General features: G+C 30.8%; 3 protein-coding genes across 3 annotated transcripts; all 3 read left to right on the top strand.

The window, feature by feature from the left end:
* Positions 1 to 2,537: 2,537 nt before the first annotated feature.
* LOC144843369 (pentraxin fusion protein-like) lies at positions 2,538 to 8,332 on the top strand. Its single transcript, XM_078700159.1, has 4 exons — positions 2,538 to 2,607; positions 6,820 to 6,954; positions 7,587 to 7,673; positions 8,103 to 8,332. The coding sequence occupies exons 1-4, from the start codon at positions 2,538 to 2,540 to the stop codon at positions 8,330 to 8,332; spliced, it is 522 nt and encodes a 173-aa protein (XP_078556285.1).
* A 606-nt stretch (positions 8,333 to 8,938) lies between these two features.
* On the top strand, positions 8,939 to 20,187 carry LOC144843367 (scavenger receptor cysteine-rich type 1 protein M130-like). The gene is made up of 9 exons (XM_078700158.1): positions 8,939 to 8,951; positions 9,257 to 9,361; positions 9,527 to 9,634; positions 10,484 to 10,573; positions 10,817 to 11,077; positions 12,026 to 12,148; positions 12,250 to 12,558; positions 13,249 to 13,554; positions 20,055 to 20,187. The coding sequence occupies exons 1-9, from the start codon at positions 8,939 to 8,941 to the stop codon at positions 20,105 to 20,107; spliced, it is 1,368 nt and encodes a 455-aa protein (XP_078556284.1). The 3' UTR covers positions 20,108 to 20,187.
* A 314-nt stretch (positions 20,188 to 20,501) lies between these two features.
* On the top strand, positions 20,502 to 22,030 carry LOC144843703 (snaclec coagulation factor IX/factor X-binding protein subunit A-like). The gene is made up of 3 exons (XM_078700595.1): positions 20,502 to 20,783; positions 21,052 to 21,267; positions 21,703 to 22,030. The coding sequence occupies exons 1-3, from the start codon at positions 20,531 to 20,533 to the stop codon at positions 21,807 to 21,809; spliced, it is 576 nt and encodes a 191-aa protein (XP_078556721.1). The 5' UTR covers positions 20,502 to 20,530; the 3' UTR covers positions 21,810 to 22,030.
* The last annotated feature ends 371 nt before the right edge of the window (positions 22,031 to 22,401 follow it).

Raw genomic sequence — 22,401 nt, 5'->3', positions numbered from 1 at the left:
ACTACGTATATCATTGTACAGATAACATTGATTGATATTGCAGGAACCATGCCAATATTATTCTACATACAGTAACTACGTTTTTTAAAAACAAAATGCATTGCAGTGCTCAATAAATGTGTACATTTAAATAAACTAAAACCATACGAAGAACAATATTTTAGGTACCGCAGTAACTGCAGCAGAATATTTGACCATTACCATTATAATTCAAAGTTAGAGCAATTATATTTGACTGATGAAACATAAAATTGGGATTTAAACCGATAAAACGAAACTTGTTAGGCCTATGTGTTTGATTTGATGTTTTTTATGTGTTTAAATATTTGTCAAAGAAAGACGGACCACAACATGGATGGCAAGCATTTTAAAATGTATACATATATATATGCAGTTGCTGAATCGTATAGAGTGGCGAACAAAAAGCGAGACGCGTGATGTCCAAAGAAGAAGAAATGTTCAGGTTTGAATTTAAATGATGCATATAAATTGAGAGTTTCATTCATATATTAGTTTTCTATTTAAATGTATTTCAGTATGCAAGTAATAAAAAGAGTACCATTAGAGACTCTTTGGCGTTCTAATTGATCTACTCACTTAAATGAGTACTGCTAGAATACCTGTTCTAATATAATTACTGATTATTATTTTCAAATTGTATGGTCATCAAGTAAATTGAAAATAATTAATTGTTATGAGTGCAGTCAAATAATATTTCATGCGGTAAATGAAGAAAGGTTAATTTTTCATGAGGAGAAGTTTTTGGGCTTGGAAAATATGTCTTTCATTATTTATTTTTTTCATTTAAACGCAGAACATGTTTTTGTTAAATGCATTCTAATTTTAATATCTTTAATATTGTATATTGTTTGGACCAGGGAAAAGTTAAATTACTAACTAAACTAATTATTAATTTAACTCTTCCCTGGTTTGGACCAAAGAGGCTGTGTAACGAATACATGTTCCTTGAATTTATCCAAGGAAGAATTAAATAATAGTAGAAATGAAATGTTATCTATTTTTTTTCTACAACATCGTATTTAGAATAAAGTATAAAGAATCCCTTTTGTTGTATCAAATAACGATAGAATTTATGAACCCTCATAAACAAATTTATTTTCTATTTTAAGGGCGCACACTGATATGCATATCCAATTTCATCAATTCGACTGGTATGCTGCATTGTTCAAAACTAATGAAAGGTAGGCCTACGTAATTAAGTTATATGATTTCATTTCAGGTTGAATTATAATCAATAGTTATAATCAAGTGTCTCATATTTGATGTTCAAGAATGAATGGAATAAAAACACAATATAGACTATTTTAGAAATAAGATCACAATTACCAGGATGCACCAATCAGTATACATCTAACAAAGTACCAAACAACTCTATTTCATAGCTGAATTCACAGTGCGCGACCGGACTGCTTCAACGAAACGGTACTTAAAACTTGGATCCCACGCAACACAAGGACGTAAGCGCACGTAAGTGATTTGATTAATGAAAAGCGATGGGATATTCTGTGGCTTGTCATTGTTAAATACGCTGGCGTTGCGTCTACGTTCTTGTCTTCCATCTCTAGTGGGAACCAAGCCTAAGACTAAACCTGGTCACTTGAAATATTAATTTTATTTCAGCTTATTTTTTAATATTCTTTTCGAAATCTACGTCATTTAAAAAAAAAATTTATCTATGTTTTCTAATAACTTTTGTTTTCATTTTTAGCAGTTTTCGAAATATTTTTTTAAAAAGTTTTGAATGATTCCAATTACTCATTTCCATTCAGCTTTTTGTAATATTTATCTTATGTATTTATTGTGTATTGTTATTGAAGAATATAAATTGAATAATGAATGAAAACCGGTATTAAATAAATACATATAATTATTATCATTTATAATTATTTTAATTTATCTATCTCTAAATCATTCTTATATATCAATAGACAAACCAACGCGATTCGCTACGCTATTCCACACAGACAACGAAGAAAGAATAAAACAAAAAATGTGTCTTTTCCTCTCGAAGTGATTAGGCTATGCCTAAATTATTAGGTGTACACAATTGACTTACAGTATTTTACAAAGTACAACAAATGGTATACACAACGTGTCTCAGTTAAAGTAGGTAAAAGGACTAAAGCTCAAGACAAGTAAGCAAGCAAGCGAGTTTCAATAACGAGCGACAGTTTGAGTAATCCATTGACTGTGATTGGTCAAATTACGTGTGTTGCGCTTACGTTGTTGCCCTGGAGTCCTAGTGGGGTGGGTCTATTACCAAATTTCATTTGTACCACGTTGTTAAAAATGAAAATAAATAATATCGTATCGTATCGTATTGGAAGAAATTGATCTATCTTAATATGACAATCACTTCAAATATACATAAACAGTACCATCGTATACAATGTAGGACGCCATCACATTCTATTACGATTCAGTTTTAATGAATGGAATCACTGAAATGAAGGCCCGATGATGAGTTACATGCACGTCACTAATGTAGAAAATCACCTCGTGGCAACAAGTGCAACATGACTTCTTCAACGAAGATTGTACTGTTGCTTTTTATACTCAACTTTTTCCGAGTTATTCTGACGCAAGGTAATTCTATTTTCTTTATTACCACATTTCTGGTAGGACATTAATTTACTATTGTTAATCTTTGGCCACATGGGCATAATACATAACATAAATAAATAACTTAAATACATAAATTGATAAATAGTATTTCCATTTACGAATACCAGTACAAACGTACAGAATTAACACTTACTTAAATAAATAAAACGTATTTATATGATGTTTTGCAATATACTAGTAGTGTACACAATATTACAACAAGAAACTGTGAAAATAATTTGTTGTATTTGCCCAGATGTAAACTCGAAATATGCAAACGTAGTTTTGTGTATTATGGAAGTTTACTCTGGAATGACCTACCTTATGAATTAAGAAAACAAAACAATTATAATGTTTTAAAACACTTGTTAAGATTCATTTAAGTGAATTTTTGCATGTGGTTTAGGATGGTTGTTTAGAAATGTTATAATTAACAATGAGAACATGCTTTGAAGTTTTAGTTTTAAGTTTAGTTTAAGTTGTTTTAAAATTATGCTTAAATGTGTCATAGGGCCCCTCGGAAGAGCAGTTTTTATTGTATTACTGCAACCACATGCATTTGACATTACTTCAGAGACAAAAACAGAGAAACTTATGCTAAGTATCTTAGTGGAATATTTTATGCTGGTAGAGTGAGGATTTGTCGAAAAATGTATATATCACTGCTTAGGAATATTAGAAAGAATAAGTATCACTTGCATTGCCTAGTTTGTCTTGACTCAAAGAAAGAATTATTATGTAGCATAATGTAGCCGAAGAACATTATTCTTACCCCGGCCCTAGACATTTCATACTCAGGTCAATATACCAAATGGGCGTTATATACAGTTTTATATTCACAATAAAGTTATACAACGCACGCAGCCTGCATTATGAGTGATCAATCAATCTTCATTTCAATCATGACAAACATAAAGGCATCTTAAGATGGAGGACGAGCTGCAAAGACAAAACGTTATTTAGCACACACAATAAACATTGAACCTACCTGCCTAATAGGCCTATCTATCTTTTCATCTGCCATTTGGCAGGTTCATGACAGTTTTCTCTCTCCATACCTCTCTATTTTAATGCTTCTTCTTTTATTTCCGAATATGTATTTTTATTTGTTAATCTATCAAGCATCTTTCAGTTTGTTCATCCATTCATCCATCTATCCATCTATCCATTCCTCCCTTCATCCATCCATTTATCCATCCATTCATCCACCAGCCATCCACTCATTTACTTATTCGCTCATTCTAATCATTTAAGCTATAAATACTAGAATGCTAAGCTAAGCATAGACGAGAGAACATTCGACGCGAGCTACTTAGGTAGTGCATTGTTTTTCTCTTGTTATCATAATTAACCTTAAAGGGTACATTTAAGACAAGAAATTATCTGGTTTAGTTAAATTACAGTTATATATACAGTATATGCATAATTGTTTTTACAAAACGTGAAAACAATTGGTATACTATGGTGTCTGTAAAAAGAAGGTACAGTTATAAAACAAACGTACTTACACTAAACGTACTAGTAAATAATAATGTACAATGATACAACACACGCAAAGCGATTTTTTCATTCAAAAAGCATACGGTACTTTACAAGATAATAAACATATCCTATTTACAAGAAACGGACCTTTACAAAAAATAAACCTATATGTAGCAACCAGGATTTTACAAATATAAATGTTTTTTCTTCTCATATTTAATAGAATGGATCTCGCTTTTCCGTGCCCGATTGTATCTCAAATTTTAATATGTTCTTGCTCAAATACTTACCTTTTGTATGGGCTACCACCATTTTCATGACGCCATCATACATAAAAAATTGGAATAACGTAGGTTGTGTGGTTTTACCTACTGTTTGTATCTATTATAGCTCATCAGAATTATAGATGTTGAATTGTAGATATTAGACTATCAATTTCGCGTATCGGATGTCGAGAGTTAAATCCTTTATGGTCTAATCATTTAAAAAAAGATATTAACCCTGTTATAATGATGCTTTCCGGAGGTTGTTGGGACAACCCAGCTTTATTAGTGCGAGGAATGTGTTTGTGGAAAACAATATTTTATCATTTTATGAATATTTCGACTTACCGATTTCTTACAAGGATAATGGAAAGCGTAAACACAATGTTAATTTGTATATATAAATATTTGTTGATGGATTCCAACATGTACTACAAATGGAGAGAGGCATTATAAACAAATAGCTAAAGGTTTTGGTCCTCTCTCCTTCATCTTTTTTTTTGTAACGTATTATACCATATGGACAATTGTCTGAAATAAAAGTTGAATTGAATTGAATTGAAAAATAAATACAACATGTGGACAGTTGAATTAAACAACATAGTTCAGTAGTTCATCACATTCAAAGAGCACGCATTTAGTTTTCACGGGCTCATTTTTCCAAATCCTAATATGTTCTTGCCCAGATAATTATCTTCCGAAAGTGTCATCTTCATGTTGACGTCATCATTTCCAACAATTAGAATGCAATTTCAACGTGTATGTGTGTTCATTAAGGCGGATAAACCGAATTTGTCACGGTGACGAGTTCCGATCTAGAGAATATTTGCCCTGATATATAGCTATATTGTAATTATACAGAAACGCCCTACAGCATACGCAAAATACACGCACTGGTACATAAACAAACATTCAGCACGAAAAAATTTGATTTTGACGGTTTATTTAATAATTTATGTAAATATAACTGTATATGAAATACAACAAACGAACTCATACGTATTATATGTTCACACAAATTTTATTTTATACACACTTATATCTAACATTAAGTATTATAATAGCATTATAATAATAACTCATCTATATTTATAAATCTTTTCTTTAATTATTGATTGCAATCACTACAATATTTTCTTACACAAAAACTAATAAACTAACACAACTTTACTAGAGAAAACGCTAATTTACGACGACAATGAGAAAACAAATGTCATTGTTTAAATTACATTTACCAATATTTTTTGGAAAATGCATAAACTCGATTTTTTAAACTGAACCTTTTGATAATGAATCAAATAAAAAATAAAGAACGGTAATAAATTACGGACTGAAATGCAATAAATTCATGAATATTTTCAATAGCAATAATATTGATCGGGAAATATCTTTTCTTAATTATAAATATTATATCCTCAATAACACTCCTTTTTCAGAAATAATTCGTGTGTGTATTATTCATTTTATTGGTGTTTGAAAGAAGAATATTAAAAATGCATAGACAGACAAAAAAAACCTTCGCTACTTGCCTATTCTCTCGATACTCTATCTATATGTTATATGATAGTATCATGACGAATTCCGTGATACAAACAGTGTATCGTATATGCATATAACTCATGATCAATATCAATATAGCTGTATTACCCTAGCCTTAAAAATACCTAAATGTCACAACATTCCCATATTACTCACATTTACGTAAAAGAACATACCAAAATATAATAAAGTCTGTCATTCATTTTAATTAGACGTACATAATACTTTGTTGGAACTTTCTTGTAGCCTGCTCTAATTCCAATTGAACTTTTATTACGGTATAAAAGCTTTGATCCTAATGCAGCACCTTCAGATTCTGTTTATCAATTACATATTTCTCATGTTCAGGTTATGATTTGAAGATTGTATTGATTGCCTACTCTACTTAATGAAAACCTATTCCATTATAATTACTGGTTCTCAAATTGTATTGTCTTCAAATAAATTAATATATCACATTAATACTGCAATAATACAATTGACAGCGTATACACACCATATAATATCATTACCATCTTGCACTCAACCTAAAGACAAGGTGGAGGTAATTTATAATGCACCTCCAATATGTTTAACCAATAATGAATTAATGTAGGATTATCTTACATGAAATTGCAAAGTGCAAGTGAGAGCTGCGTTACGTGGTTTTTATGCACGACCCTTCTAAAGTCAAACCGAATTTGTATATTAGAACGCTTAGAAAATACCTACCTAGGTCGTCTTAGGCCAACGGTTTGTAGACAAACCATGAACTTGACGAGAAAAGCTATAATCATGATTATTCACATTATACCGCACTGATTATCAGTCAAATGTGGAAAATATTCATTGAACATAAGCTCTCAATACACATGTTCTGGGTATCTTTGCTAATTCATAACTAAAACTACTATTACATTGTTTTGTGCAGATAAACTGAATCTTACTAACGATGTTGTTACTGAACAAAGCAGCACATACACCGATCAGGGCAACAAAGCATACGTAGCAGAATTGGCAATTGATGGAAATTACGAACCACATGTTCGTACTTGCACTCATTCCCGTAAGTATTGTACACTAGTTAGCCCTCATGCTTAAGACGCAACGCATGGAGGAACGCAACACGTAATTTGGCCATTCGACTGGTCACTAGCGATGGATAATACGAACTGTCGCTTTTTTTAAATCACTTTTGCTTTGTTCCTAAGAGACGTTTATTTTTGGTTGGTCGAAGTCTTCATCAAATTTGACTGTTCCTTCAAAAAAAAATAAAAGAAAAAAGATTGAACTTTGAAGGATAATGTTTAATTAAATAAACATCAACATACCATTTTCTATTGATTTCAATAAAATCGATATATATATATATATATATATATTGCCTTTGGATATATATATATATATATTGATAGGAGATTATAAACATCTCAAGTTTTTGTATATTTTCAATAAGGCCAGAAATACTAAATAGCGCGCCCTCTTTCGCTTTGCATTGTGTTTCTATTTGTGGAAATAAATTAAAATTGAATTGAATAAAAAGGGAGGTCGGATACTCTGCTGAGCTGAAGATGAATATTATACTGTTGTTCCGATGTTTGCCCTACTTTAAAGTTAATAATAATAAGCATCTTACGTCTCAAAGTAAACCTCGAAATGTATCATGGTTGTTACCGTAACATGTCAGTGTTATTGTAGGAATGGAATACGAGCCTTGGTGGATGTTAGATCTGAGAAAGACTTACGACATAAGATACGTTGATATCGTCAATAGATATAAATTTGGTAAATATCTGTATTGCATTGTAATAATTATAATTGGTGTCAGTTAATCATGTATACTATAGGACAACAGAAACAATAATAGTAATTATCAACTTCCGTTTCGTGACAGCAGACGAAGGAACAAATTAAAAAACGAAACTGCAATATACACTGATCACGCATTTTGCTTGGTATGCACTGGACTTACTTGCTATATAACATTTTCGCCGTCAAAATGCACAATTCTTCTCTGAAATTCACACAACCTAAATCCACAAGGCGTGAAAAATAAAACTCTTATAAAACAGAATGATAAACTTTTAACAGCCATGTACTAAATGATGTGGAAACTTAGGCTTATACTCAAAAGGAAAATTTTATTCAAAATATGAATTGATAAATATAAGATGCTTTTTTGTTTGCTACATTATTACAATTACTTTAAAACAGAACATAGATTAAATGGTGCAGAAGTACGCATAGGCATGAGTCGAAAACCAGGTGTGAACCCACGGTGTGGACCAGTCATAGATGACTCAATGACAACTGTAGGGTATGAGTTACGTGTTGATTGCGCGTGGTTTATGCATGGAAGATTCGTTACAATTCAACTAGTAGGAATACGCGAATACTTGACACTCTGTGAGGTTACACTATTCGGTTATGGTAAGATATGTTAATATAATTCTGTCCATTGGTGGTCATCATGTGTTAAAAGTAGACTTGTTTCTAAATGACGGAAAAAGCACCGTGAACATTTTATTACCAGAATACAATCATTTAAATTATTTCAAAAATTATTTTGAAACTATGAATTAAGATAATAATAAATGATAATAAATAAGATATAAAAATAGAACTAATATTATCATCATTATATGTAGTACATGGTAATTACACTGGAGACGTATGCAGTTACTCGCCTGGACCTTGCGATGCTGATCAGAATTGTACATTGTCTTCTAATGTAACTGCCTTCTGTAGTAAGTCAAATTCATAATTCTTCAAGTACTTTCTAACTAAAGATGAATTACAACAATTACCCATCCTCATCTCGAATAATATGTGATTATAATATTGATCTCTTTTGTTTAATAAAGATACTTTTACTCATTTTCATTTTTACAGATTGTACTGAAAACTCATTTGAATGTGAAAATGGACGTTGTATCCCGGATAATCTTTTTTGTAATCACTATGATAATTGCGGAGATACTAGTGATGAGATTGGTTGTAGTAAGATAATACGTTTTCTTGCATTTTAAACTGCGATATTCACCAATACAATGTGTGTAGACGGTATTTGAACCAAGTTTTACTTGAATTGAAGCCCATTACGCTATTATGGCCCAAAACATTAATATGTTGCCCAAGTTCGATCGACTCAAAATTTGATCAAATCTAGGTCTGGGTGTTTTGGGGGTTTTTGTTTTTTTCTGTTTATTGAGCATTACAATTAATATTTTTTCTATATTTTTTATTTTATGACAATTCGGAGACACGTCTCCCGGAGAAGCCAGATAGTTAGCTAGATAGATATAGCAAACCTAATAAAGAATGTGTTTTTATTGAAAAGAAATGACTCATACGCTTATATTCAACAGATTGTGGAAACCTAGACCATTGTGGAACCGGGATTTGCATTCCAGAGAGATGGGTTTGTGATGGATTCAACTCATGTGATAATGGAAAAGATGAGCTTTTCTGTTGTAAGTGTGTCTGGTGTACTATTAATATAATATATTTAAATATGTTGACGCGATTCTTACTATTGTTGAACGTATTCGTACATCGTCTCATCCTTTATTTTTAGAATACAGTTTTCTCCCGTCATTGGTGAGCATGAGTATATAAAAGGTATTTATTTTTTTAAGACTGTGGCGAAGGAAACTTTGAATGCAGTACAGGTAAATGCATAGAGGCTGTCAAAGTATGTGATCTTATTGATGACTGTGGAACCAATGAAGACGAAGATGGATGTGGTAATGTATAATCATTTTAATGCCGTTGTCAAATTTGCAAAAGTCAACAACTTGAACGTGATAAGCTGAAACCATTGCTTGCGTAGTGTGAAGGCGATTTTGTTGAAAATCGTCTACCGAGATTTCAGAAAGAACCCTTTCGAAATCTTGGAAGAAAACAATGTTTCATGTAACAGACCTTTTGATTTGTCATGTTCCATTGCATGGATGTTTCATTAATAATTTTTTGTAATGAATTGAATTATTTTCACGAATGGAAAGTTAAAATATAAAATATTATTGTTGAAGATAATAAATGGATTGATTGAGAAAGTAAATTTATATTTATTGTAATTTAAGCAGGAATATCGATCAATATTACAGTGTAATTCAAGTACTGTATATATAAACATTAATTTTAAATATTATATTTTTGAGGACAATGAATTTAATGAATAAATTAAAATAATAGTAGGCCTACGTGATGATATAAAGCCACTGCTTCGAATGTGATAAATGGTTGCTTGCCAATGGTATACAGAATAATGAATTTGTTTATAAATCGAATGGAAAGAATATATGTTACTTGTTTTATGTCGTATTATTTTTAGGATTTTTGCGTGACACGAACATCATCTACTTTTCTAATGAACTGACCTTTTAAGTAGAACCAAGAAATGAACTACTAGACGGCCACAAATGCCACATGGCAGGAATTAATCAATTAGAAAACAAAGTTACACTTTACTTGAGCTTTTAAAAATTATGTTAATAATTTCACACACTATCTAAGTTTCATTTCCATTCAATACAACAAAAATACGTACGTCTACATTCAGTATAAACAATTTGTGTGTTATTTGATGACAGTAATTTGCCCAGATGGCCTGAACGTTCCTGCATCCCAAGTCTGTGATGGAAGATATGACTGTTCCGATAGAAGTGATGAAACAAATTGTGGTAAGAAGTTCGATCATTTGATGTAGGCCTAATCATTAATGACACCCTTAGAATATTTGACAGTAGAATACGTTTTCCTGCGTGATGTTGGTTGTACACACGGCGGTTCTATGGAAGTTTACGAAATAATGTAATGTGTTATTTATAAGGCTATATTGACATTTTAGGGTCACTTGTATTGTAAAGTTGATTTATTTGTTAAAGCTTTTCAAATATTGATTTATACCTATAATTGTTTTACAGAGGGTTGTCCAATAGGTTGGGAATTATGGCAACATAGTTGTTATTACATCCTCCGAGATGAAGCTAGAACATTCAGCCAAGGAGAACAAGCCTGTATAGACCTAGAAGGCTTTGTTGTACTCATTGAATCAGAGGATGAAAATAACTTCATCTTTAAGATTTTGCAGGACTTTAGTCTTGATAGCACATGGATTGGATATACAGATCGAGAGCAAGAAGGCATATGGAAACATGTTGCGCCAACATTCACTTCTTATGAAAGTTAGTAATTGTAAATATATTTTGATATTTGCTGCATAACAACAGGGAAGAGTGAACTTTCTCTCTTCTCCCTTCCCAGCTACTCATATTCTGCACAGAAATTTGACTTCCCGTCACGCTTTATTGCTTGTCAGATCCGAAAGTACATTTTTTAACTACAAAACATTTTCCAAAGACGACCTAGACAAGTTTACGGGTATTCGCTCTCTGCGAGTGGAATCATTATTGCAGACGACGATTGTACACTGTATAGTCCGGTTCATGAGGTATTTTGTTATCCAATGAAAAACGTTCTAATATACTGTAGATATTCGGTTTGATTAAATCCTGCATAGTCCGTGGTGGGTATTTTCTTATCCGATGAGAAGCTTTCTAATATAGACATTCGGTTTGTGTTTAGAAAGGCCATGCGTCATCAAAACTACGTGTATCTACTGTGTTTGTATTTTTTGGGTCCATATTTGGTATCCAAACTTTTCATTAAACCCCGCTACGTTGTTTTTTTTGTTCACAAACATGAATTTATTCATAAACATGAATTCGTTTACAATTAAAAGTATTTTCTGTCAGTCCAACATATGTTTCAACTTTGTTAGTGCCATTTCTTGTGACAGTGGCCTGGTATACTGCACCACTTGTTAAGCATTTCCCATCTAAAGGGCAAATCAAATACAAATATATAAACTGAAAGATACACAAATTATGATAAATAAGTTAACAAACGTTTCATAACTAAACAACTTTTTTCATTAAACATGCAATATATTTTGTAATAGATAACATAACAAAAAATATGCAGAAAATAATGTAAATATATATATGAGATTCTGTAATTGTTGTTTATGTAACATTGAATGAATAAAGGTGGTAGTTAACCGTATACAACTAGTGGCTAAATTACTAAAGTAAATAAATTCTACGAAAAAATCAGCTCAGGTTTCGTTTCAGACTGGGACCGGGATGAGCCATCAAACAACGAAGATGAGCATTGTGGTATGATGAATACTAACCTTAATGGACTTTGGAAAGACATGGTGTGTAGTTGGTCTAGATATACTATCTGCGAATTTAGTAAGTTAACTGATTACCACGTATATCGAAGTAGCATTGAAACGATTGAAAGACTATGAACAACTGTCATATTTATTGTTGATGTAATTTATTTATTTCAGGAACAGTTCGTTTAATTTCCAATAATGTTCCAACAGAGGGAGTTATTGAGTTTTATTACGAAAACGTTTGGGGCAGCATTTGTGGCGATAATTTTGGTAAAAACGAGGCGGATGTAGTTTGTCGGCAATTAGGCCTACCGTATGCTGAGCCTCTGAAGTGCTGCTCGGCATCACAGCAAAGCAGTCGTTATGCACCAATTAAGTATGAGTCTGTTACGTGTTCAGGCAACGAAGACAGTCTTGGTGAATGTACTAAGCTATCTGAAAATTATGCTTGTGATTCTACGGCTTTTATTAAATGTAGTAAAGGTATTTTGAATTTCAATTATTAGTTTAAACCAATGTTTTTGGGATCAATTGTATGTATAATGTAATATTATGTTTATAAACCAATACAACTTAATTCCAAGACAGTTTCATTAAAGATATAATGTCCCCCTAAAAAAATATTTTTTTAAATTTTTTTGTTGAATATGTTATTTTAATGTCACATAATAGTTATTCACTCTCACAAAAAATTGGGTCTGGAAAAAATGTATTTACCTGAGAAAAATGTAATTTAAAGCAAAAAATGGTCAAATTGTCTGGAAGACAATGAGTCTTTTTATAGGTGAAATAATTTTTTTCTCCCGTTTTTTTTCTTATGGAAGTGAACAACTTCATTAAAACTGCAAAATGGCCTATTCAAAGTCCGATTTTAAAAATCTTTATTTTTCATGATTTTGGGGGACAATACATCTTTAAGCTTTCAGGTTAACTTCTGAAACGAGATAAAATTGTTTTTACAGTTTCATGACTTGAACTATATTGGTACAAAAAACTTCGGTTTCGGTACAAGAAATGTCTGTTGTCGTCAGCAAATCCGATTAAAAAGATACATATATATATAAACGGACTAAAAAATGACAAAACTGAGTGTAAAAGTATAAAGAGTAACATTAAAATTAAGTAAGTAGTAATAGGGATATGCACATGTTTTATCTTTTATATATTTTTCAGAGGGAATACGATTAAGTAACGGACTACTATATTCAGGTTTTATTGAGGTTTTTAAAAATGGTGCTTGGGGTACATATTGTGACATCAAAGCAGATTCATTTGCAGCGAATCTAACTTGCAAGAGTCTTGGATATCCTCATATGCTGAACTTCACTAATCAAGTAGAAATTGGATTATGGACTGGAACACCAATCAATTTAAGAGATATTGAATGTACTGGAGATGAAACTTCTATATTTGAATGCACGGAACCATACAACGTATTGTGTCAACATGATCATGACGTACATGTACAATGCAGCACGGGTAACAATTTATTTTTGTAGATATTTGACCTACTAAATACTTTTTATAATCATGGGCCAGACATTTTTTCGGTATCAAATTGGTGGCAAATGCTACCATACATTTTTGGAAAGCTTAATATGTCTACTTTTCAGAAATCCATGATAGCAATGCCAATTGTACAGCTTAATAGTCATTTTTGAGGATTATATAACACCGCCTACGGAAAATATGCAACACAAAATTGTGGGGTAGGGGTAACACTTTTGCTAATAACTCGGGATTTAATGAACAGATTTGCATTTTCTTGGTATCAATATGTAGTGTATAGACAGCTTAAGTGTAATATATTTTTCTAAGTAAATCCAACAATTATTGACGCCATTAGAGGTCAGAAGGTCATTGAATTTTAATAAAAAATGATTTTTTGTCTAATATTAACTTATAACTTTCAGTTTTTAATAAAAAAAATACAATAGATGTTATGCAAACTGATGTTTTCATGAACATATAGACCCAATAAACAAGAAAATTGAAGTTAAAGATTAACAAAATATGAATATGCTGTGTATTATGAAGAAATTTGTTGTTTTTAGTAATTTGTAATCAGTTACAATTATGGGGTAGGGGGTAACATTTTTGCGAATAACTTACAATTTAGTTAACAGATTTGCATTTTCTTGCTATCAGTATGTATTGTATAGATTGCCTAATTGTAATATACTTTTTAAAAAAGAATCCCGCATTTGTTGACGTCTTTAGAGGTCAAAAGGTCACTGACCTTTAATAAAAAATGCAATTTCTTCTAAACTAGCTTATAAATTTCAATTTTAAACACAAAAATACAGGAAATCTTATGCAAACTAATGTTTTCTTAAACCTATAGACACAATAAATAAGAAAATTGAATTTAACATTTTTTCAAAATTGAATATGCTGTGCATTATAAAGAAACTTGTTCGTCATTAGTAATTTGTGACAATTATGGGGTAGGGGGTAACGTTTTTGCAAATAACTTAAGATTTAGTGAACAGATTTACATTTACTAACCCTAACCCATGTTATCATTATGTAGTGTATGGATTTCATTATTGTAATATACTTTTTAAAAATGAATCCAGCATCTATTGACGTCTTTAAAGGTCAAAAGGTCAATTACCTTCAATCAAAAATGCAATTTCTTCTAAATTAACTTATACATTTCAATTTTAAACACAAACTTACAAGAGATCTTATGTTGATGTTTTCCTAAACATATATACACAATGAATAAGAAAATTGAAATTAAACAAACAAATATTCTATGAATTTATGAAGACATTTTGTCCGTTAATAATAATTTGTTATTAACAATTATAGGGTAAGGGTAACATTTTTTCTAATAACTTTGTATTTAGTGATCAAATTTGCATTTTTTTGTATTAATATGTACTGTGTAGGTTGCCTAATAGTTACATTCATGTTGAAAAAATAAAACGTAACATATTGACATCATTGTAGGTCAAAGGATCATTGAACATTAACAAAAAATACAATTTCGTCCAAATTTAACATTAATAAAGTTTCAATTTTAAACACAAAAATACAACAAATCTATTACAAACTGGTGTTTTTTTTTCAAACCTATAAAGACAATGTACAAATACAAATTAAAGTTAAAGATTACACAAATAAACATGTATAGGCCCTAACAATATGAAGAATTTTGTCCGTATTAGTAATTTGTAACCCTTAAAAATTATGGGGTAAGGGGTAACATTTTTGCTAATAACTTTAAATTTATTGTTGAACATATTTTGCATTTCTTGGTAACAATATGTAGGGTACTGTATAAACTGTTTAATTAAAAATTGTTATATCAAAAAATTATGCAACATTTTGATCTCAAATAATATTACCAATAGTGGTTGTGTAGTTTTATTTAAAGCCTGTAGACAAAATTGTAGTATTTAATGTTGTTGTGGGGTACAAAATAACATTATGCATGACTTGTTGGAGGGTATACATTATTGAAAAAAAAATTAATGATTTTGTTTTAATATGAGGATGAGGAAGATTTTATAATTTATCGTGATTATAAACTAAGTCTCACTTAAGGCTTAAGGATTGGAGTTGAAAGAGTCGTGAGTTACAAGCCTGGCACTAGGTCAGGATTGAACCCCGGACCTTGGGATTGGAAGGCAAGCACGTTAACCACCAAGCTACAGCTCCACTACTTTAGATAGGGTATTTGGTTACTTTTTAAATACATACTGTAAATACTACTGTTTTTAGGCTATACTGTATAAATTGTTATTATTTTACATATTGTACTTTAAATCAATTAATCGACTTATATAGTAATTTTTAAAATGACACTAGGGCCTACCAATTAAATTTGTATTGAAAAGATATTCTTTTTCTATAAATGTTCATCTGACATTTTCCTGTATCTTGGTTTACAAAAATGAACTCAGTAACAATATGTAAATGTTTCAGATCTGCATATCAGCTGCAGTTTAGCAATTCACACTTTCTAGAAAAATTAATTCTATTATATTACATCGTCAAATTCCAGTAAAGCCTACATCATTTAAAACAACTGGGTATATATAGAAATCTTAAAAAGACATGATTTTGTTATCGCAAACTGAAGTATGATCTTGTGCAATGTTCCTTGACATTTTGGAATGTGATACTTTGCAAGTTTCCCGATTTTTATACGTTACCGTTAATATCTTTTAAAATGTTATGAAAAAGCTGACGAAAATACTAGAACCAAGTACACTGGTAGAGCACGTTATAGTCTTCAGTCTGTATTCTCTAGAGATGTGAAGGGCATCCAACAATGGATAGAAACACTATTTGGTTCAGTGGCGTCTGTGAGCAAATAGGAAAATGTAAAGTATGCATGACAGTCTCTTCTGAAGATGTACCAGATATGATTTTTCCTTCCTGTGTAAATTGTATTGACTGGACCTTCTCACCTAACTTTAGGTGGTTGTGTCAGAGTTATCCTCCAATACAATTGTTAATTTCCATGTCAATGTCTCTCTCGACACAATATTTTGGGTCCTTTCCAGGAGTCCAGAAAATACAAAGAGACGGAAGACCGTATCATGTTGCACCAGTGTTCTTGGTTAAAACATTGGTTAATAGATATTAATGGTAACCTTGATCAAAATGGGGAAAACTTACAACCACCTTCGACCATGCCAAGATACATGGCACATACTTCAAACTGCGATATGAAAACATAGAGATACCCAGTTCTTTCAAACGTATGTGGAAGATGTGGAACTGCAGCTAATATAAAAATCTAAAAAATTGACATATTAATGAGTTTGAATAAACTAACTGTTTTCTTTAAATCAAGATGAAGTAAAATGTAATTGTCTTGTAATATTACAATACCATAACAGTTTTGTTTAGAAAACTATCTCATTTGCATTTGCAAACCAGATGAACACTTATAACCTTAGAATATCTTATCAGTTACAAATAAAAGATATAATTGGTAATCTAAACAATTTCTATGATTACTATAGACAATTGAATGTTTAGAATATGTAAATTATAAAAAACAATTTACAACACAGAAGCTGGATATGTTTATTATTATCAATATGTAATAACAATAAAACATCAAGGATATATTTATTATCCTCATACGGTATTAAAATTCATTTATTTTAATTAATAATAAATCAAATAATGTATACCTTCCAAAAAGTCATGCATTTTGTTATTTCGTACCCCATAACAATACTAAACGGTGAATTTTTTTCTATAGGTTTAATAAGTTAAAAACCACATAAATCTATTGGTAATAACATTTTGATAATTTTTTAATATATAGCAATTAAACAGTTTATATACTACTTAATTGGTTCCTAGAAATGCAAAATATGTTGACTAAATTCAAAATTATTAGCAAAAATGTTACCCCTTACCCCATAATTTTTAATAATTACTATTACGGTCACAATTCCTAATATTATTACACATGTTTATTTGTTTTTAATCTTTAACTTCAATTTCTTGTCCATTGTCTTTATAGGTTTAAAAAAAAGTTAGATTTGGTGTATTTTTGCGTTAAATATTGAAACTTTATTAATGTTACATTTGGACGAAATTGCATTTCTTTAAATGTTCAATGACCATTTGACATACAAAGATGTCAATATATATTACGTTTTATTTTTTCACAATGAATATAACAATTAGGCAACCTACGCAGTACATATTAATACCAAAAATATGCAAATGTGATCACTAAATACAAAGTTATTAGGAAAAATGTAACCCCTTACCCTATAATTGTTAATAATACATTACTATTAACAGACAGAATGTCCTCATAAATTCACAGAATATTTGTTTGTTAAATTCAATTTTCTTATTTATTGTGTCTATAGGTTTAAGAAAACATTAGTTTGCATAAGATATCTTGTATTTTTGTGTTTAAAATTGAAATTTATAAGCTAATTTAGAAGAAATTGCATTTTTGACATCATTGACCTTTGACCTCTAAAAGACATCAATATTTGTTCGATTCATTTTTTAAAAGCATATTACAATAAAGAAATCCATACACTACATACTGATAACAAGAAAATGTAAATCTGTTCACTAAATCTTAAGTTATTTGCAAAAACGTTACCCCCTACCCCATTATTGTCAAAGATTACTAATGACGAAAACATTTCTTTATAATGCACAGCATATTCAATTTTGAAAAAATGTTAACTTCAATTTTCTTATTTATTGTGTCTATAGGTTTAAGAAAACATTAGTTTGCATAAGATATCTTGTATTTTTGTGTTTAAAATTGAAATTTATAAGCTAATTTAGAAGAAATTGCATTTTTTATTAAAGGTCAGTGACCTTTTGACCTCTAAAGATGTCAATAAATGCGGGATTCAATTTTAAAAAGTATATTACAATTAGGCAATCTATACACTACATACTGATAGCAAGAAAATGCAAATCTGTTAACTAAATTGTAAGTTATTCGCAAAAATGTTACCCCCTACCCCATAATTGTAACTGATTACAAATTACTAAAAACAACAAATTTCTTCATAATACACAGCATATTCATATTTTGTTAATCTTTAACTTCAATTTTCTTGTTAATTGGGTCTATATGTTCATGAAAACATCAGTTTGCATAACATCTATTGTATTTTTTTTGTTAAAAACTGAAAGTTATAAGTTAATATTAGACAAAAAAATCATTTTTTATTAAAGTTCAATGACCTTCTGACCTCTAATGGCGTCAATAATTGTTGGATTTACTTAGAAAAATATATTACACTTAAGCAGTCTATACACTACATATTGATACCAAGAAAATGCAAATCTGTTCATTAAGTGTTAAGTGTTACCCCAACCACAAAATTTTGTGTTGCATATTTTCCGTAGGCGGTGTTATATAATCCTAAAAAATGACTATTAAGCTGTACAATTGGCATTGCTATCATGGATTTCTAAAAAGTAGACATATTAAGCTTTCCAAAAATGTATGGTAGCATTTGCCACCAATTTGAAAACTGGACCTGGCCCATGGACTATAAGTGTATTTAACTACCGTACTGTGGAGTAGCTTTGTGTCAGAGAATTTACTAACAAATAACCAGTTACTCTGATAATGTTATCATTACATTGCTGATGTTATTTAGTGCATTAATTACTGTGTTTTAGTGCGAAAATGTTATTCAGTATAAACACAAAAAAAATGTGATTTGTTTTATCCATGTAATCATTCACAAACTCATTAAATTGCTAACAGAAACAATCTGCCAGCAATCTGTTTCTTCTACTGGCCGCGAGTGCATGTTCCAATCATCTCTAGCGTAAGTAATAGTAGAGTATTCTGATTCGTGACACAAAACAATTGTTGGAATGCTGTTTAACACTGTATTGGCGTCTACCTAAAAATGTGTCATTAAAAGATGATTTTAAACATTTAAGATCTTTCGGCATTTTTTTGACTTTAAACAATATTACTACATGAACTATTGAGAAATTTACTATAACAATACTATTATACGACCATACTGCGTTGAAACACCGCCGGTTCTCGCCAAGTCCCGGTTGCATTATTTTTTTCTCCTATGAGACTTAGGCAGAAATCATTATTATGACTTAAATGTCACTATATTTGTCCGTCCCGGTTTCGTTATGGATGTGAGAGCGGCGGGTGCTGATACACCGGAGAATGATGGGGTAATGATAATATCAGACTAGCATGTGGTAGGCATGGGTTCGAGTCTATCTGTACCATGATACTGATACTTTATTCTCATTGCCTCTTCCTTCGGATAGGATGTAAAGCCGTTGGTCCCGTGTACATAATAGTGCACGTTAAAGTACACTATTCGAAAAGATCAGGGAATAGTCTCACCGGTGTGCTGATCTGGTAGGCGCTGCACTGTAGGGTCCGCGGAGGGCCTAATTTAAATTTCCTTATAGTTTCCAGTTAAGCTCGATGACTAAATGAATAATACATTTAAAATTTATATTTTGTTTTATTTTAGTATGCAAGAACGAAACTTTGATAAACACAGAAGGTCTCCCATCCAAGCTTTAACCAGGCCCAACGTCGCTTAACTTCGGTGATCTGACGAGAACCGGTGTTTCAACGTGGTAAAGCCGTATATATTATTTTAGGTACAACATTTTATAATTCTTCTATCCGTATTATATTAAATAATCATAATAAATAGTTAGTAGCAAGTTTTCACAAAACAAATGTTAAGAAATATTGTTAGTAAATATAAGATATTTATAAAAGTGTTGTGTAATAATATTTGCATGCATTTTATTCAACATATTAGTTTGTAAATATTGTTATCTTTTAGAAACTCCTGGTTGTGGTATTCACGAATTAGGGTCCATTGTATCTTGTGAACATCCTTTAGCTACACTGGCAACATTCAATTACCCATCCCAGTACATGGATGGGAGTAGACAAACATGGACAATAGTAGCTCCCTCTACATCTCATTACATTATGCTAACGTTCATCGATTTTGACATACATGATTCGCAAAGCTGCCAGAATGACTATGTTACTGTAGACTCGGATGCTGTTAGTTCTGAAAAGATACTTGAACGATATTGTAATTCCAACATACCGCCACCATACCTTAAGAGCAGTCGTCACAAAATGATCATTGAACTTTCTACTGATTACGGGAATAATGGAAGAGGATTTTTGGCTGAATATGATACGTACCGTTTTAGTAGTTCATATAACGTTTCATGTACGTATTACTGTGAAATCATTATTTTACTTAATCTTGCTATTATTGTTATATTATTAGACCACACAAAATTAATGTATTTTATGTAAATGAATGAACAGAGTATGATTAATATGATATATAATTGTGTAGCTGCAATCGGTATTTAAAGTATTATGTTAAATTACTATTACAGTTATACACATGAAGGATGAACTGTATGCCATTAATGCTCGAGTTCAGAAAAATAGAGTGTTACATTCTTTGTTACCTATATCTTGTTTCACAGCAACGTCCGTGGAATGTCCAGATGGTTGGCAAAAGTATTCTACCTACTGTTATACGTTTGAGGAAGAATCATACTATGTGACCTGGACAGAAGCCGAAGAGATATGTTCTGATAAAGGTGCTCATCTTGTGTCCATTAAAGATGGAGATGAGATGGATTTTATTCATTCAATGCTAACAACTTACTGGATAACTGACAATTATATAACTTACATAGGTAAAAATAATTATGATAATGAATAATAATCCAGATAAACTAATATCTTTGCACTTTCACGAATGTGGATGAATTGCATAAATTCAGTCCTATAATTTGTCTTTTAAGGAAGTAAAAACTTTAGTTATCTTGATTTGGCCAAACTTCACTACCTATTTTTGGGTACAACCAGTAACAAAATCAAACGTTTTCAAAACTAATAATGCGGATAAATATATAATATATAACATCCAATAGAAGACATTACTGGTTACATAACATTGAGAATATTGAACATAATGAACTGGATATTGTACTAAAGCCACAATCATTTATTTCTTACAAAATTATATACACTTTTAAACAATGTAATGCCAAACTTAATTCATATATTGCTTATTAATACGTTAGTATAGATTTATCATTTGTTTTTTAATGGAATCCTCTTTTTTATAGGATTATCTCACCGACAGAGCAGTACATTCGCTGTCTACAAGTGGAGTGATGGAAGTCCGTTAAGCTATACAGCTTGGTATATTACAACATCGTACGTGTCTCTCTAGTAAACTATAGGTACTTAATGCTAACAAATATGGTAGAATATGTTCAATGTCCCTTATGATGATTATCATTTTTTTTCTCAGAGAAGAAGATTTGTCCGACCGACAACCACTAGGAGGTAGTCTCGAAGAATGCACAGTCATTAGTATGCTTACACTACATTCTGTCAACCAATGGTTTGAAGTTGCCTGTAAATACCCTTCAACCAATCAGTTTATTTGTAAAAAAGAGACAAGTGAGTGACATTGAATTATAACGATTTATTTATTGAATTATAAAGTTTAAGTTTAAAATAGTTATAGATATTTATTATTAAAATTAGTAGATTATATTTATTTTTCGTTGTTATAATATAATAATTATACAACATTTTTTATGACGTTAGTTCTTAATTCGTAATTGTTGGCTTGTTGGTTGTAATTTATGTCGGTCATTTTCAACCTATCCCGATAGAAAACCAACCCATTAGTTTGCCTATTGTGAACAACGGTAAGTGTAATATATTGTTATATCTAGGCCTACACATGGCAATTAATACACAATTGAATTGAATATCTAACATTACATTAACAAACATTAAGAAGCGTATGAGTA

The sequence above is a fragment of the Antedon bifida genome, chromosome 5, assembly GCF_963402885.1.
Source record: "Antedon bifida chromosome 5, ecAntBifi1.1, whole genome shotgun sequence".
Lineage (NCBI taxonomy): Eukaryota > Metazoa > Echinodermata > Crinoidea > Comatulida > Antedonidae > Antedon > Antedon bifida.
This window is presented reverse-complemented; position numbering and strand designations above follow the sequence as displayed.